The sequence below is a fragment of the Echinococcus granulosus genome, assembly GCF_000524195.1.
Source record: "Echinococcus granulosus chromosome Unknown EG_S00018, whole genome shotgun sequence".
In the NCBI taxonomy this organism is placed as follows: Eukaryota; Metazoa; Platyhelminthes; class Cestoda; order Cyclophyllidea; family Taeniidae; genus Echinococcus; species Echinococcus granulosus.
The window spans coordinates 1,030,165-1,047,197 of record NW_020170398.1 but is presented as its reverse complement, the minus strand read 5'-3'; the positions used below and the strand labels follow the sequence as shown (position 1 = coordinate 1,047,197).

Genomic DNA, 17,033 nt, shown 5'->3' with positions numbered 1-17,033 from the left:
AGCATGCATACAAAAACCGTCGGAGCTCGTTTATTTCTCCCCACGACAAAGCCACACCACCGAAGTAGGTAAACAAAACCATTCAGCTGCTACTACTAAAGTAAGCTAGCATTACCAGAGGATCCACACCTTCCCTCGCTCCTTCAGTCGATGAAAGTAGGAAGTTATTCACAAAAGAAAACCGACAGGTCATGGATTCGGCTTATAATGGAGAAAAATCCGACATAGAGGCAGAACTTAGTAACAGTGGCACATAGGGCATGTACACAGGGAAAGTGGTGACGAAGTCTTTTTGGAGCAGGGCAACAGTAGCGCCTCTATTCGGCTGACGTAAGTGTCTCTCCACCACCATCGCCGTTCTGTGGTGAGGCTTCGATCCGCGCCTTCTTTGGCGCAGGCGAGAGAGCTGGCGAGGGAGGAGTTCCCGAGGGGGCCATGTGAGCGCCGTCACCTGACCCGCCGTTGCCATTTACCACCGGGGTTGGTGATGACTGCATAAAACTGCTTTTTAGTTCTTCCGAACTCTCCTCTTCCTCTTTTTCCACACCTTCCTCTATGGACTCTACTGCTTCCCTGACTTCGGCGTTCTCTACCTCCTCCAAGTCACTCCCGTCCTCAGCAGCGTCAGGTGTTGTACAGGTGCGCGTGATGGCGCGTTTAGCGAGTTCGGGCAGATTGTCGAAGCGAAGGATGATGCAGGTCATGTTGTCACAGCCCGTTCCATCACCCATAGTGTTGGAGGCGAGGCAGGCGTCGAAGAGCTTCAAGGACAAATGCTAGCATTATTATTAACCCCCCAAACCAATTAAGTGAGCAAATCCTCGGCTCAATGAAGTAGTCAGAATATGGGGACTTTAATACAATCGAAGGGCCTAGAGGTTACAGTACGACTTCAAGGGCCCCTCAAGCAACCGGACATACTTGAAGCAACAATCGCTTATTTTCAAACAAATGATATTATCGGAGGAGATGGAGGTTTCAGTGTAGCTATTCGATGGGCAAAACTCGCGTCAAGTCAGAAATTCCAAGACGGCAAAGGCAATACAGGAGAAATGAAAAAAAAGCCGAACAATCGTTCAAGCGTGAGCTAACAAAAGCATCAAATGAGTGCTAGGAATTCCAGGAGAACAGCTGTTTCCAAGTTGATTAAATACCGCGAAGCAAAAGATGAATGATCTAGACAGAGATACGAAACTACAAAATCCTAATGGATGTTAGCTCTTCACTCACTGGGCACGAAAATATGTCGGGGAGGGGGGCACAAATATATCGTAGTAATGAAGTAGACGTGCGATGGCAACTTAAGGTCGCAAAAGACGTCCACTCGAGACAACCCTCACTAAAGATCAAATGCTTGCGCCAATTTGCATAGACCTCAACATCAAACATCGCTGAAAGTTTTGAGAAAAAAGCATCCACAAGTTCATGCTAAAAGAAAATCGGTTCCGCCACTACTACTTCACTAAAGCATTGAAGAACATTGAAGGTGAGTACTGCCATTGTTCAGCGGTAAAAAACCAAAAGCCAGTGTTGATGTCATCTGGGACCGCTGAATGCGAGTCGCATCGGCGTCAAGGTTAAACACCCAGTCACGTAGACAGCGCGCTACCAGGCAGACATCAATGAGGGGCCGCCAACTAACCATCCATGAGTGCTGCTTTTGTGAAATGAGGGCGAACTGAACGCCATTATTAAATGAAGAGCGCACTTGTACAAAAAACTTGGTAATACAAAAGTAGCCAGGATGACTCATTACAAACACTCGACTTTCAAAAAAAACTAGTCGCTTCATCACGGAGAAGACGGGAGTGAGTATCCCAGTTGCAAGAAATGGGTGCCGATGACTCACCTCCTCGCAGATTTTGGCCAGAAAGGCGGGCGAAGAGCGATCAATGGGCGCTGTCGTCTCCTCCTTTCCGTCCTCCGCCTTTTCTGTGGCGATGGTGGTGGTGGTCGCGGCGGCAGGTTCACCGTCCCCACCGTTGGAAGTTGGTGGGGCGGAGGCGGACTCGGGATGGAGACGGTCGTAGACGAAATCTACCACAGCCTGACTGTTCATGGCGTTCCAAATGCCGTCACAAGCGATGACCACGAACTCGTCAGCGCCTGGTATCAACTCCGTCCGTGACACGTCCGGCAGGGCTGAGATCATCTGCTCCGACATCTTCAGGTCGGTTCGACACTACACATGAAAAAAACGGATTAAGAAGCACGATATCGTTTTCCACTGGTGCTAGGGTCTATATAATGAGGAGTGGTTAAGGGGAACCACCCCAAAGACATCGATTCCATCGAGGCACCTACGAGTTCAAATTAGTCAGAGAACCTACGACGCTGAGCATCAAATCAGATTTGACAGGCAGATGTCGAAGCAAAGCGAACTGCACTTCTATTATTCGGTGAACAGGTTTACAAACTTCATTTGCCACCAGGATGACTAGTTTCGAGGATAGGACATACAAAAAAGCAACGGAGGCACTGCCATGGCATTGCATTCAACCATTTCAGATAGCTGATGGCTAGTGTCCTATTCGGGTGGGCTACACGCATGTCAGAATGTCAAGCAAGCCATTAGGTTGGTTTTGGTGAAATCAGGTCAACGCTATGCTCACAGTAGTGGTAATTAAACGATTTCGTGGTACGCACAAGGGGTCATGTCATCATATTGCATGTTAGTGGACCGGTAGATGAGATCACCTCGGAAAAGGAATTACTGTCATTCTAAGTTCAACAGTGAACGCAGTAGTGAGAGCCAAACCAGTTAGATAGCAATGCCAACTTTGATTTTCGATCCAAAGTCCAAGTTTTAGCTCAGTAGGCATGAACTCGTGAACAACGCACATCGGTTTTAGCGTTTTAACAACTCTGAGTTGTTGAGAGATCATGAAGCATGACAAAATGCACTTATTATACCTAACTCAGTCAAACGGAATAAGGTCTACGGCTCTCCGAACCTAACCAAAGCCTAGTATACGTGACATCGATCAGGAGAGCCGAGATCTGGGGAATATAAGCAAATTTCAGATCGCATTACGCTTTAAAGAGACCACAAACCTCAAAATACTACCTTATCAAGAGACCCCACTTCAATTCATAGGGAGCTAACCAAATTACAGCCTGTTTGGTACTAATGTTGCCCAGATTTATGGAACCATTCAGACAGATATCATGGCCCCTTTTTTGCTTGAGTTAAAAAACTCGCCAGTTAGGCGCAACCGTCGGTGACACCACTCATTTGCAATCAAGACATGACCACAGAAACCGATGAAAAAAAGCTGCATCGACACTGATTAAAGTGTGCCTCACCCCGGCTCCCCCACAATGCTATAGTTTGAAACCACGACCATATACGAGAAAATAAGCTACTCAAGAGGGCTAACCAGCATTCAAAAAGTAAATAAAATAATGGGGCAGATGATATTTCATACCATCAACCGAGTGCTGCCACAAAGAGTAAATGGATGCACATTTTGGGAGTAAAGAATTAAGAGGAAGCAAATTGAGGCAACATGAAATCAGCTACACTGAAGAGACAACCCCCCTTCTCACAACCTAGACAAAAAGTGCTGATAAATAGGGGTAGTCGATTACCCAACCAAACATTGCGCTTGCAAAGGGAAAATAAGTCACACCTTATAGATGTGATCGCCAATAGCGCGGCTGAGGTTGAGGCCATCATTGACGCGCCCGTCCGCAGTGACAGTGCCGCCAGCAGCCTGAATGCGCGCCTTTTCGGATGGGTCCTCAGGTTTGTGGTCTTCGGAGAGGTCTACGGCAGCGCCCGCCCGACAGAGAACAGCCCGCGAGTCACCCGCGTTGGCGACGTAGAGACAGACCCGCGGTTGCTGTTCCTCACCATTTTGGTCCCCCACTTCGGGGAGCACCAGAGCCACACAGGCCGTTGATCCGCTGTCCACACCAGGTTCTGTGAACCCCACCGGTCGTGGAAGCACACTGATCGAGTTACCCTCTTCCTCTTCTTCCTCCTCATCATCGTCATCGTCTTCGTCGTACTCGCCGTAGTCAACTTCCTCGCCTTCTTCGTCATCGTCATAATCTTCTTCATCGTCCACTTCAAAATCCTGCAAAAGGGCAGACATGATAGAGAAACCTCAATTGAACGAAGATTGTGGAAGAGCGTGGAACGGACCTCATCATCCTCATCATCGTCGTCATAAGCATCCACTTCCTCTTCTTTGTCGCCAACGCTTTCATCGACGATGCCAGAGAGATTAAGGGAATCCTCCTCCTCAGCCTTCTTCGTGTCATTTTCCTTCCCCTCCTCCTCCACTTCTTTCTCGCCAATAGGGGGAGCGGATTTCTCCTCAGAGGTCGTCGCACTAGGACTTACCTTTGCCTCTTCGTCAACCTCTAAAAGGTAGTGTGAATAAGACATTTTTAGACCGTCGCATCCTCGAGGCTCACCTGTAATCGCGACAATTCTAACCGGGCGGATCAATCCAGAAATAGTATGCAGTTACCCCTAGGCTTCGAAGACAAAAAGCCAATCACTAACTTCAACGACAGTGGTTGTTTTTAGAGCTATATACCAAGAAAACTAATCTATCCCATCATAAGCATATCTTACTTGGTTTTACATGAAACCACACAGGTAGGGCTACGAATAAAGGAATAAAAAGTTTTTACTCAATTAATTGCGTCGTATTTTGTTAAAACAGCTTCAGATTGATAAGACAAAACCGGGCAGTACAGAGAGATGTGCCAGGAAAACTCAAAAAAGCAAGTAAGTGGTAGAAAAATTGCTGTAGATCGGATCATGATAGACTCGTGTGACAGCTGATAGACTGAACAGCCCAACAGAAACGATTTTGGGAATAGGGCGTCCGAGGTATGATCTTATCAGATGGTGAACAAAACACCAAAATACACAGACGATCTTAAAGTGTAACCGTCGTAAAAGGTAATTGATTATTCAGATTTGCTCATCACGAAGACTCATGTTCTACTCTCGCGTACTCTCGTAAAGAGCATAAAGGCAAGACTAAAGGGTAGAAGTGAGATAATTCCCAGGAGAATCCGACACAAAGCGATAAAAGCGTCGTGTTTAGACGATGGCATACTGATAGATTTTAAATATTTAAACACACCTTTATCATTACCAGAAGCAGTCGCCTCTTCCGTGGAGGCCCTACTGCCAGTGGCGAGCTCGTCAGAGGTTGTGCCAGACGTGGAGGGACCAGAGGTACCAGCATCACCCGGTTTCGGAGAAATACTGGCCAGGAATGCCTAGAAGTTGCACGTGACCAGAGGAACACCGTCACTCATCCACCATTCACTGGACGGAAAAATAAGAGACAAACAGTAGAAGAGGCGGCCAACCTGAATAAAATCGGGTAATTCGTCTCTAAATTGCTTCCGCAGTACAGCCTCAATCGGTCGCGCCGCCTCCTCGTGCAATTCGGAAATTTCTTCAACACCCTCCTCGGTGAGAGGTAGGGGCACCACGTCGTCATCGTCCCCAGCGCCACTTTTAGCCTCTCTCGCTCTTCTTTTCCTCCTCTTCGTTCCATCTTCAGTTGTTCCATCTTCCTCCGCATCGGAGTTGTGAGGAGAGAGTTCAACAGTATCCGTATCAGCGTCAGGACTCGCTATCTCCTTCAACTCCGACTTGACCTACATCGAGTACAATACACAGCGTTTTTGCATAGCCCGGATACTCAAAGCGCAAAAAACTAACAGCAAACCATTATCCAACCGACCTTTGCTCGAGTAAGCGAGACATCAAAGTCAATAAATGCCTTCTTCAAGATGCTGACAGGATTGATTGGCCCATCCTCGATTGCATATCGTGGTTGTGAGAGAATGAACTCAGGCAAATGCAAGGAACAATATCTGGCGACTTCAGAACCCCCGTGACCATCATAGACTGCAAAGAATGAGGCTGTTCTTTTGGGATCAAACTCCAAGATGCAATTGTGTGCGTCCTTCAAAAAGCAAATTAAATGAAATTAGCGGATCGCCTTTACAACGCCTCAACCCAGAAATCAGATGAATCGGCAATATCTGACAAGATGAAGAAAACAAAATTTTTAAGGACAACTGCAGGTAGGAGCTTCAAAAGGACTGCGTTCCACACTTCACCTTAAAGTCCAATTGCCTGAGTAGCATTTAGCGTGGAAAAGTGAATAGAGATGCGACTCACTTCCTGGAAACGCCTCCATCCCTGCATGGAGGAACAACCGTAGGAAACCCATTCATTGGAGTCTGATGACGTTTCTTTTGCCGTCTCGGGTTTTGACAGATAAGCACCCATTTTCCACAACTGCTCAGATCCGGCGCCAACCGATCCAACATAAACAAATTTCAAATTGCCACCAAAGCCTACTATTTTATAATTTTATCGAACAGATTGATTTACTTTAAATGCAAATTGATGTTATAACCGCGGCAATTATCTCGAGTAATAAAATGCGTTTGCTTAGATTGAGCAAATACTTGAAACTGTTTAAGCGTGTATCTAGGGAATAGTATTATGAAGCAAAATTTATTTATTCTGCTTTACATATTTTAGCGGTGGGGATATACCAGATTTTACTTACACCTGACATCTTTTCCGCAGTTGGTATTGCCTGCAGCCAATCAGCGAAGAGGGATCTACCTATGGTGTTTTCAAATTCCAAAGTTTTGGTACTCTTACGACTAACCAAAACAATTTGTACAACCTCCCCCTCTTCACAGATTTATAAAGCATGGGTATAGGAAGCGAAACCCATAGAACGGCTTACAGTAATTGTGGAAATGCAAGCTGAAATGGGCGGATACCCTCATATCCCTACACGGGGAGACTAGATAAAGGGAAGACTCTCCACCTCCACTTACGGTAAGGACTAACACACTCCAACACCTGCCTAAGTTCAGGCGCCAAATAGATAAGTTTACGAGGGCACCCGCCTCACGGCTCACCCCCCCCTCCCCACGCCCCTGTTCGTTACGATGCGCACAAACAAGTGAAATCGCCTCCTGTCACACAGGTCGTGGCCAAGATTTGCATCGTTTAGCATCGGCATGCGCACTGCAGTCAGCCTAGACCAACCTCCAGAGTCCCACCTCGCCGTAAAGCGCGACCCATCCTCGCCATCCGATTCAAATTGAGACCATACCACCCACGCGCACCTTTGGTGGTCTTCCACGCTAACCCACCACGTATAAGCCAACAAATGAAAGTGAAAAAGTGACAGTAGGAAAGAAATGAAAGAAAAATGGAATCCCAAAGTCACCGAAACATGGGAAGGAGAGGATGAGGGAGGACGGAAGAGGGGTAGGGACGAAGCGGCGGCATCAACGGCGCTACTCCATAGGGAAGCGGGGATTGTTGACAAATTCCTGGCCTTTAGAGAGGATGGTGGACATAGAGAAGGCTGAAGCCAGTCCCCAGAACGCAAAGTACGTCAGTCGATGGGTCAAATCAACTATAAGTTTATATTTGGCGGTGTCAAATGTAATAAAACATGGAGTTAAGAGGAGAACTGCTCATTTTTACAAAAGGTTGAGTATTGAAGCAGACACATCACTGACAAGGAACAAGTTTGCGTAAAAGCGAAACTCACCAGAGGGAAAAAGCAGACAGAGGACTGACATGGAGATGGAGAAGGCAAGGAAGAAGGGCAAGAAACGACGCCGGATACTCTGTCGCTCACGTTGTGGTAACGGCAATTTTGCCCGCCCAGTCACCGGGTTGAAGATCTCGTAGTGACCGAGGAAGAGGTTAAAGGCGTCCTGCCGAAATCCGTCAGCAAAGTTATTGAGGTAGTAGCGCACCAGCGAGTTGTAGCCATCCATTAGCATGCCTTTAAAGGTACGTTTACCTAGCAAAAGGGAAAGTTGAACTCGCCACTACTGATCTCAACTAGTAGGTCCTATAGTTACCTGTCTATGAAATTTTGAGATAGGATAGAGCAAATTTTAGGCGGATTAGCAACACACCAAGTAGCGAGGTGCACAAACATCAGCAAAAGAAGGGATTTTGTAAAGCCCTAATTTGTACCCCTATTAACTTCAATAAGTAACCAGTCGTGACGACAGCATTCCAAGTGTACCGAGTCTCCTCCACTGGTAGTAAACATGGCAAATGGCACATAGAACTCGACAAAATGATCACCTGCTTGCTGCACGGCCTTCACAAGGAAACAACACGACGCAATTGTTATCACAACAGCACTAACCTGGATGCAACGTCTCACGCATGTCTGCGGCTCTCTAAGTGAGCTTGCTCACTTAAACCCGTGCGTCACAAGTGTGTGACACGTGTCCCCTCTCGGTGTGTAAACAACTGGTTGCACCAAGTCTTCTATCGCAGATGGAAGGGTTAAGTTTAAAACGGTAAACAGGCCCAAGATAATGCTTTTGATTTGAAAATGACCGCATTTTTTGCTGTCAATTAGGTAAGTGTGTACGTGCTGGCGTCGTTGGACTGAGAGAAAGGGTGTCTGCGGCAGTGGTGACTGAAGTGCCGTTGGGGGAGAGCACAAGAGTGATCCGAATCGACAATTAGGCTGTGTCGGTGACATGATACGGACAAAAGACTGCGGAGAGAATAAACTGCAAAACAGAAAGCGGTTGAAAATCGAGTAAGTGTGGTACTCGGTGAATACGTTTCAATGCCAAAGCTGCCAAAGAATGACTGGCACGTGTCACGACGTAGTCATTACTGTATACATGAAAAATTCCTTATGCCTTGTGGAACAAAACGACACTTCCACGAATTACAAAGCGTCCAATCCATGACGTTGCGTGACAAGCTCGTGAATGCCTAAACAGAAGAGGTGTTAACCAATGCTTCCAGTGAGGGATTCCACTTTGGTAAACGGCTAAATAACTGTGCAATGATGGAAGAGTGTATCTCAAGCTACATTTAAAACTACACCCGAATCACCAGACGAGTATAAAAGTCTACACGGTTTTCGGTACAGCTTGTCACGCTGAATAGCAGTATGAATGACATTGCTAGTAAACCGCAGTGTATGTATGCGTGTAAGTGCGAATGCTGCCAAGTTCCTAACCGGAACAATCAAAAGAGGGAAGGGGTTCACTACAACCACCCTCGCTGTCGACTGATGTGGGTGAATAGGGGACACGACGCGTTCGTTTGCGCCCGCTGCCTGAACAGTGGAGACGAGGGGGTGAGTTTCGATACATTCTCAGCACAATTGGGAAGTAGGCATGAAAGAAAACGCCAGATAATCGAAAATGGAGCGTTCTCTGCGCCCACAGACACCCGCAACCCCCCAGCTACCTCAAACTGCAAGTAAGCAGTGAGATTTGAATGTTAAGAAAAGATGGAATGCAAAATGCTACCTCAATCCCATCCTCCTCATTCATATGATCGTATGGGAAACAGACTAGACATTTGGAAAGCAGTAGTGAGACAAAAACGGAGGAAGTGGTTATGACTAGAATTGGGGCTGAGATGTTCGCTTCCTGTATCTCATTTTGAAAAGACTAAAAATTGTAACAGATTAAACTAAAGAGTAAAGTGCTTAAGGAAGCCTTCTGTAGTTACCTAGTTACCGCATACAATGTCCCACCGCAGTTGTTAATGCAGTGAGCACGAGCTAACTAGACCAACTCGGTTAGCTCAAAGACAAAGAGATTCAATTGTATTAGCGATTTATTACCGTAGTAAAGTCGAAAATTGTAGAGATAAACCTTTCAAAACATCACAAATGATCAGAAAACGTGGGTAAGAGGTCACAAAGCACGATTCTAAAGTAGACTTCATCTTTTTTCAAAGGGTCTCTAGAAATCTGATTATTCGATTACAGAAAGTGGATATCCACTCCAGACTCTAGAAACAACGTGGTAAAGAAGGTTTTTCGCAAATAAAGCAGGAAAACTAGACGAGTTCCAGTAATTTTAATCGGCTCAACTACCCGCTATCACTATCGAGTCGTATATTTCAGTACCCACGCCAGTAAATCCACAACTACTCTGGGGCAGATGCTACAGACATCAAGAGGTTATTGAGAGAACTCGCCTGAGCTGAAACAATGGAGGTATTTCAGTTCAGACAGACTGCTCCCAATATCAAAAACTCAGGTCAGAGAGACCAAAGTCCAACACTCATTTTTAATGTCGGCAAATTCGCACTGCAATTACCACCCAAAAGAGATCATTAAAATCATAAATGCTAAAGAATAAATACGCTCCCATAGTTACCTTTGAAGACGCTAAGATAAGAAAGGGGATCAAAATCAAATAAAACTTAATTTTACAAACTCGAAAAGTGGTGTTCTGTGGCACCACTACACACGCTTGCAGATGCGTTCCATTACACAATAACATAGAGAGCGTCCAAGTTGTGGCAAAAGAATAGTCTAGTCAACATTACCAAGACGACAGGCAAAAGTGGTAGTGCGTGCCAATAAGGAAGAACTAAAATTCGGCCTAACGGATGTCTCTCGATACAAGCTGCTCGGAAGTAAGGCAGCTGAATGGTGTAAATGTCTCAAGATAGACTAATAGGGCGCCAGTAAGCATTAGAATCATTGTGGTTCCAACCATCAGCACGGTAGTCATTCCTGTGTGTGGACCGCCTAATTGACACATGACCAATGATGGAAACACTCCAAAGACCAACATTTTCATGGCTACCTTAAACGCAGCCACTTACAGACATCTGTGATGTCGAAAAGTTGGCACCCTCCAGGTATAGTAGTAGGTTCACTTCAGGGGTAACTAAAACCAGCCATCCTAGCACTACTTGAAAAGCATTCACTGAGAACACGCCTCCACACTTGTTAAAACAACCAGCAACTTACCAGTCCTGGTGAAGTCGGTCTTGAGGGCGGGAGTGCCGGAGTACTGGAGGGAGAGCATGTCGGCATGGTCGGCCCAGAGCGTCCTAAACGCCATCCCGAAACCGGGCCACAGCTCCACCTCCCTCGCCGATGTGGTAGTAGTGGGGATGTCAGCTTCACGCAGTGCAGCAATGAGGGCGCGTTGTGCCAGTACCGACTGGAGCACGTTAGTGCGGTCAAGGCAGTCGATGCAGTTGGTGCGGAAGACGCCACACTGTTGAGTCAACACTACCGCGTCCTGCAGACTCTCCCGGCTGCTCGGAGCAGACAACCTCAACTGGCTGACAACGAGTAGTTAAAAGCAAATCAATGGTCCAGTGAAATATCAAGGTGAATCGAGGATTAAGGCACACTGTTTTATGTTCTGTGCTATCCTATTCCAACTTAGTGAGTACTTTTGAAGGATCGCTCTCAGGTGGTAATGTTTATACACAATCCTTCCGATCCTTAATAGGCTTCCCGTTCCTCAGTAAGTTGAAACAAAGCCATTTCTAGATTCGTGTACGCCTTACGTCTTTTCCCTCTTTTGAGGGGTGTAACAAGGAAGGTCCATGTTTAAACTGGTTAGCCAATTTTCGCAGATGAAAATACACAGCGAATCTGCTGAAACTCGTGACAGAAGAGATCAAAGTCGCGTCGAGCATCAGCCGCTGCTTCGATCTTAATTTCGGCACCTAGGCCAATAAAAGGGGAGAGAATAGAATCACATTAACCAACCACTCAAACTTATTTAAAAAATAGTTTAAATTAATCAAATATGGCAGTGAATAAATGGAATATGAGGATGTTATTACCACAGCCTGCAAAAGCCATGAGAACAGTCTCCCATGTACGGCTGCGAAGGATTCAAGCAATACGAGGTAAACAAAGTCGGGACTTTGCATTTAGCTAAATCGCTTTTGCTTTTGGGTAAATGTTTCCAAGAAGTCTAGACCTATTCTTAGCCAATACTTAACGACTCCATTCCTGTAATGCATCTCGAAGCCTGCGGAAAGCAGAAATAACTTTCAACCTACTGTTTCGATGATTTGTACAGTAGTAATTGCTAAAAGTACCTCGTATGCCCTACAATGGTTTCGGGGGTAGCTGTTACATCCTAGTATCATCGTTACTTCAACAATGTGTCTCAAATGAAAATCCCCTCTGAAATTCGTCTAAGAAAATAGGATAAGAGCGAGGAACACCATCGAAATTAATGGGATAGGTGGGTACTACAGGAAACAAGTACTGTATAGGAATTACACTATTCTTCAGTAAATTGCAACATTGCTAAGATTACCTGTTCCAAGTGCATAGCATCTGGTCGCACCGGAAACGATGCGTCAAATATTGTAAGACTCAGTTACCTACCAATGTTTGTTTTGTTATGTATTTACTTTTCGGGCCCTTCGCCATCACAACAAATCACGTGAGATAAACTAATCCTCAGAGAGTAAACACGGGAACAACAACCCATAGAAATGACTAGCATTCTTTAGAATGAGTTTTTGCTCCCAGTAAAAAAGAAACTTAGTACGTCCCCTATCAGAGCGCGCTTCAGAGGGAAATAGACTACAACAATGACAACAATTGCCACTAAATTTTTGGAACACTTCAAATGCCTCTTCTCGTACATAACGATGGCTAACCGAACGATTTTTAAACTGAAATACAATCTTTAAAAGCAAAGCAATGAAAATAAGAGTAGTTATACAAATTCGAAAAAAACCCACCCCATAGCAGCGAGTTCCGGTTCCAGTCGATCAATGAAGGTATGTACCCGGTCCCACTTAAGCCCTCGACACTCTCTGTGGAAATCAAAGGCCTCGTATCTATCGAAATGCAAAAAAACAAGCGTTCACCAACCAGCCAACCAATCACAGCCAAAAGATAGCGCCACCAGCACACATACTTCAGCTCCTCTGAATCAACCGCCAGGGAAGCCAGGGTATACATCCGACAGAGAGGACGTTCCATGCCGGTCTGATCCAACAGATTTACCGCAATCACCTTTCCATAGTGAAGAAAGTAGCAGACGTCGCGAAAGTGTCGCTGAATAATGTCTCTCTGAATCGGTTCCACATCCGCCAGCGACTGCGGCTCGTACTGGGAATTGGGCAACGAGCTAGCAGGCTCAGAGCGACCTAGTTTGATTCCCGGTTTGTACTCCAATGTAGGACGTTGGCTCCAGTAGAGTGGGACACTCCCACGAATCTGCACGAAGGAGTATATGTGATTGGGTGGGAGGTAGACCAGCTGCTCCGTCTCCACGAAATTCGCCGAACAGGCGCTGGAATCAAGACCACGGGCAAAATAACGAGTTCCAGCCCGATTCACAGCTCGACGCGAGATAACAGCGTAGCTGGCAACGCGGCCAATGGATTCAGGGGAGTTTGAAGCCTTTAGGATCCCAACGAAGCCAAGAATGACTGGGGTGAGGTAGTTGGAGATATTAAATGGTAATCCACTGCTTTCCGCAGCCGCTTCAAGCACTTGAGACCAGTCCTGCAGTTGGATGTTGTTCCACAAAAATTGTTTATCAGCCTACAAAGCGATTAAAGCGGTTGATTAAATCACATCTAACAGAAATCAAGAAAATACAACAAATACGTGCTCTCACTCGTTCAAAAAGACTCATATTCCTACATTCTGGACCAAATTCAGAAAGACGTTGCTGAGAGACAGTCAAATCGTAAGTGTTTGAGAAGTACATTCCCTTCATTTGCAGCATAAACGTGAGCATATTGACAAAAGCAGTCTCAGCTTCCATCTAAAATTTAGCATGGTCTATAGGAATAAATACAGCACTTACCTCAACGGCACTGAGATGACTCATTGATTTAGCAAACGGATGGAGGGATGCAGAGGTTACTTGAAATATTTGATGACCAAATAAATTTCCAACAAGTTCGCACCTGTCGATTGTCATTAGGAAGCGGCCCGAAAGAAGGCGCATGGTTCCCAGAATGCCATAGATCCTTGTTGGTCTCGGCATGACACCTTCATAATGATATACGTCATACTCTGAATATGAGGAGGTGAGTGGAAAGTTACTTGATATGGAAAGAGTTGTCGTTACGCGATCGATTACAAGTGGTCTTTCCTTAGCTGTTGAGCTTGCATTATATAGAACATACTGATCAGGTCCAATAAAACTAAAAAATAAGGGAAGGAAAAGCAATCGTACAGATCATAAGAACGGGGCGAGTCCATTGGCAACACTACTCGATAGTGGGAGAAAAATTTGAAAATCCGACCACTTGCGCGGCCTATATAAACTCCGAAAACCACCTTATATACAATCGAAAGAATGTTAAGATAAGTGCACTTGCCCCTTATTTTTAAACGTTCGCGCACCACAAACTAAAGGACACAGACTCATTACGGTTTCACCTCTTCCTATAAGTAAAAGTTGGGAAAACAAAGCCATTTCCCCAATTTTTTCCAAGGTATGACAAACAGATGTCCGCGAAGTAGATGGATATCTTACGTGGGGAAGACTTCAAGCCACCAAGATTAAAGTCTAAACAAATAAGACATTTTTTATACAGAAAAATCCTAAGATGAATCGGTGACTGTGTCTGTCAGCTCAATGAACAGACAGCGTAGTTTATTAACTTGTAGGATTATGATTTTCCGGTTTTTATGAATAGTTTACCGATGCTCTATTTTTTAGCAGGATCAGTCCTGAGGGATAATCGCAAATTGAGCACGCGATTTATGGGTTCAAGTCAGGCAGTTATTCAAAACAGTTTTCATTTTCTTACACATACAATATGCTAGCAAACTTTTGCTCAGACCTTTTTATGTAATTGAGACCATTTGTTACTCCTGCTAGTAGTAACAGATAATTTTCACAGTTTGATTGAAATCTCTCACATATATTGCTTAAGGGTTGGAGCCAAAACATTCAAATAAATCGCTGTAAGTTTCACAATTAATGGATGCTTTCTTTTAAGCGGCCACTACAGTCTCATAAATGACTGAAACGACTTAATATTTTACTTTGTTAGAACACAGTAGCGCGTTTCAAATTGCGGTTATGTCGCATTGCTCGAGGTATTTCGTTCTATGTAAGCTGAGTATTTTTAATTACTTCGAATTTTTTTGAAGCCAAAAACCTGGGTAGGCTATGCACTATACCGAATACCACGATCTCGCGGTTCGCTACTGCAGCTTCTGAGAATCCCAAGGTGGTTGAATCACCAAAGGACAAGAATTTTGCAATTACCGAGAAGGCCATCAAGGATGCCGAAGAATTGGCTAATAGATACCACAAGGTTTTTGTTTTCTTCATCCAATTACACTTTTTCAGTATGTTTCTGATGCTATCGTTCGGTGGGACAAATGCAATGAAATCTACTACGGCAAGGAGCGTGATATGGTGAATTATCCGACAATAAAAATAGCCGAACAGCACCCAAAAGTGCGTCTTGGGTTCATCCCCGATGCGTGGTTTCAGCTTCTATATTCTCGTACTGGAGTCACAGGCCCATATCTCTTCCTTACCGGCACTACCGCCTTTCTTCTGAGCAAGGAGTACTGGGTTGTTGACGCTCATTTCGTTGAAATAATCCCATTCGTCATCATTATGACCTGGGCCATTAAGACATTTGGCTCCCGGTGCTCTGATTATATTGGCAAATTTACTCAGGTAGGGGACATTCACCATCGCTTACAGCTTGTTTTTTTCAGCAAAGAATTGATAACTTTTACACCAAACCGATGAGAAACACTATTGCTAACTTGGATAGGACTATTAAGTCTGCAGATGAGGAGATTGCCCGCGCCGCTTTTCTCCCTACTCTCGTTGCTGCAAAGAAGGAGAATATCGATTTGCAACTGGAGGCGGCTTATCGAGAACGTCTCCAAAATGTCTATAAGGCCGTCATACGTCGTCTGGTTAGTTTGATTAGTTGGCTTTTAGTGACTGAGGAGTTTAGTTTATTTCTCCTAAGTTTTCATTCTTGTTCGACCTCTGATCCCAGGATTACCACGTGGAACGAGAGAATGTGCGTCGTCGTTTCCAGCAGCAACACATGGCAAATTGGATCACTTCGGCGGTGGTGGCGGGCATAACCCCAAACCAGGAGAGGGAGACTCTACGAAAGTGCATCGAGGATTTGAAGGTGCTGGCTGCAACGAAGTCCACTGCCAAAACGGCTTAAGCGATCCTTCCCTCTGAACATGCTTCTATCCTTAGAATGTGGGGTCTTAGTCAATGTACCAATGTCCATTCGGAATGTTTCGTTGCATTGCCTCGTTAATAACTTAGAATCATATGGGTACCCGTCCGTTTACCTGTAAACTTATCCTACATCCCAGTATCCGTATGGTGAGTAGTTGTAGATTTTCCACTGATATGTGCGCATTCCCTTGATTTTATCGTTGGTTTCAGTTTGACTGGGGTGTAAACGGGAGTAAATCAGTCATTTAATGGGTTTAGGTGGTTGTCGCCTGCGAAAAACTCGTTGACCAGTCGAGTATTGAGGGCTTGTTGAAACCTATTCCACCTATACTCGGCTAGTAGACACGTCTAGTGAGCATCAGAGTTGCTGGCGATTTTTGATTTGACAGCACCCATCTGCCTACGATTTGCCTCTGGTGGATGCGGTTGTTGCCTGTAAAGGGTAGAGCAACCTGAATCAAAATAGCGCCAAGAATAGGTTTCAGTCCACACTATTTCCCCTCAGGATTGGGAATCCTGATTTCCACTCATGGTCCTGCTTGTCTCGGCCGCTTAAATTTGTTTTAAAACCGTGGCCAGGCTGGATGACCACTTTAGAATGGGGCCTTGCTCATCTACTAGTCTCGGCGATCGAATGATTGCTAGGAGTCGACGCAGTCCCCGATGCAACTTTCCACCATCAAATGTTAGCTCCTGGCCTTCATCCTCAAAACGCACGAAGTACCATCCGGTTTCCATGTGATGGTTGAAAAACTAATATTGTCCCCATACCCGTAATTTGGCAATTTTTGTGACTAAAATTGTTAATAAATAATTATGTTTACCACGACCACAGAAAGATTCCATCATCACGGCAAACTTCGGTTAGGCGACCATGATTGGGTGTTCCACCTTACTCAATGTTAATTCACAGGGGTGAGTGTTTTCCGGGCCAGGATTGTCCGCGGAATGTGTACAGTCGACCGCCTTTTAGATGCTTACACCATTCGAACACCTTGCCATGAATGCGCATGTCACCTTCCATCAAGAGGGAAATCACTCTGGTACCA

General features: G+C 45.2%; 3 protein-coding genes across 3 annotated transcripts; 1 reads left to right on the top strand and 2 right to left on the bottom strand. All coding sequences in view use genetic code 11, as the record gives it.

Moving 5' to 3' along the window:
• Positions 1–317: 317 nt before the first annotated feature.
• On the bottom strand, positions 318–6,274 carry EGR_03518 (putative protein phosphatase; the record flags this gene model as incomplete). The annotated part of the gene is made up of 8 exons (XM_024492767.1): positions 318–761; positions 1,850–2,182; positions 3,633–4,082; positions 4,151–4,371; positions 5,109–5,247; positions 5,341–5,634; positions 5,721–5,945; positions 6,164–6,274. The coding sequence occupies 8 exons, from the start codon at positions 6,272–6,274 to the stop codon at positions 318–320; spliced, it is 2,217 nt and encodes a 738-aa protein (XP_024352900.1).
• Positions 6,275–7,308: 1,034 nt separating this feature from the next.
• EGR_03517 (Phosphatidylinositide phosphatase SAC1) lies at positions 7,309–14,009 on the bottom strand (the record flags this gene model as incomplete). Its single annotated transcript, XM_024492766.1, has 8 exons — positions 7,309–7,430; positions 7,569–7,826; positions 10,779–11,098; positions 12,530–12,628; positions 12,709–13,340; positions 13,417–13,566; positions 13,609–13,951; positions 13,984–14,009. The coding sequence occupies 8 exons, from the start codon at positions 14,007–14,009 to the stop codon at positions 7,309–7,311; spliced, it is 1,950 nt and encodes a 649-aa protein (XP_024352899.1).
• Positions 14,010–14,838: 829 nt separating this feature from the next.
• On the top strand, positions 14,839–15,964 carry EGR_03516 (ATP synthase subunit b; the record flags this gene model as incomplete). Its single annotated transcript, XM_024492765.1, has 5 exons — positions 14,839–14,869; positions 14,910–15,076; positions 15,112–15,450; positions 15,492–15,698; positions 15,785–15,964. The coding sequence occupies 5 exons, from the start codon at positions 14,839–14,841 to the stop codon at positions 15,962–15,964; spliced, it is 924 nt and encodes a 307-aa protein (XP_024352898.1).
• Positions 15,965–17,033: the final 1,069 nt, after the last annotated feature.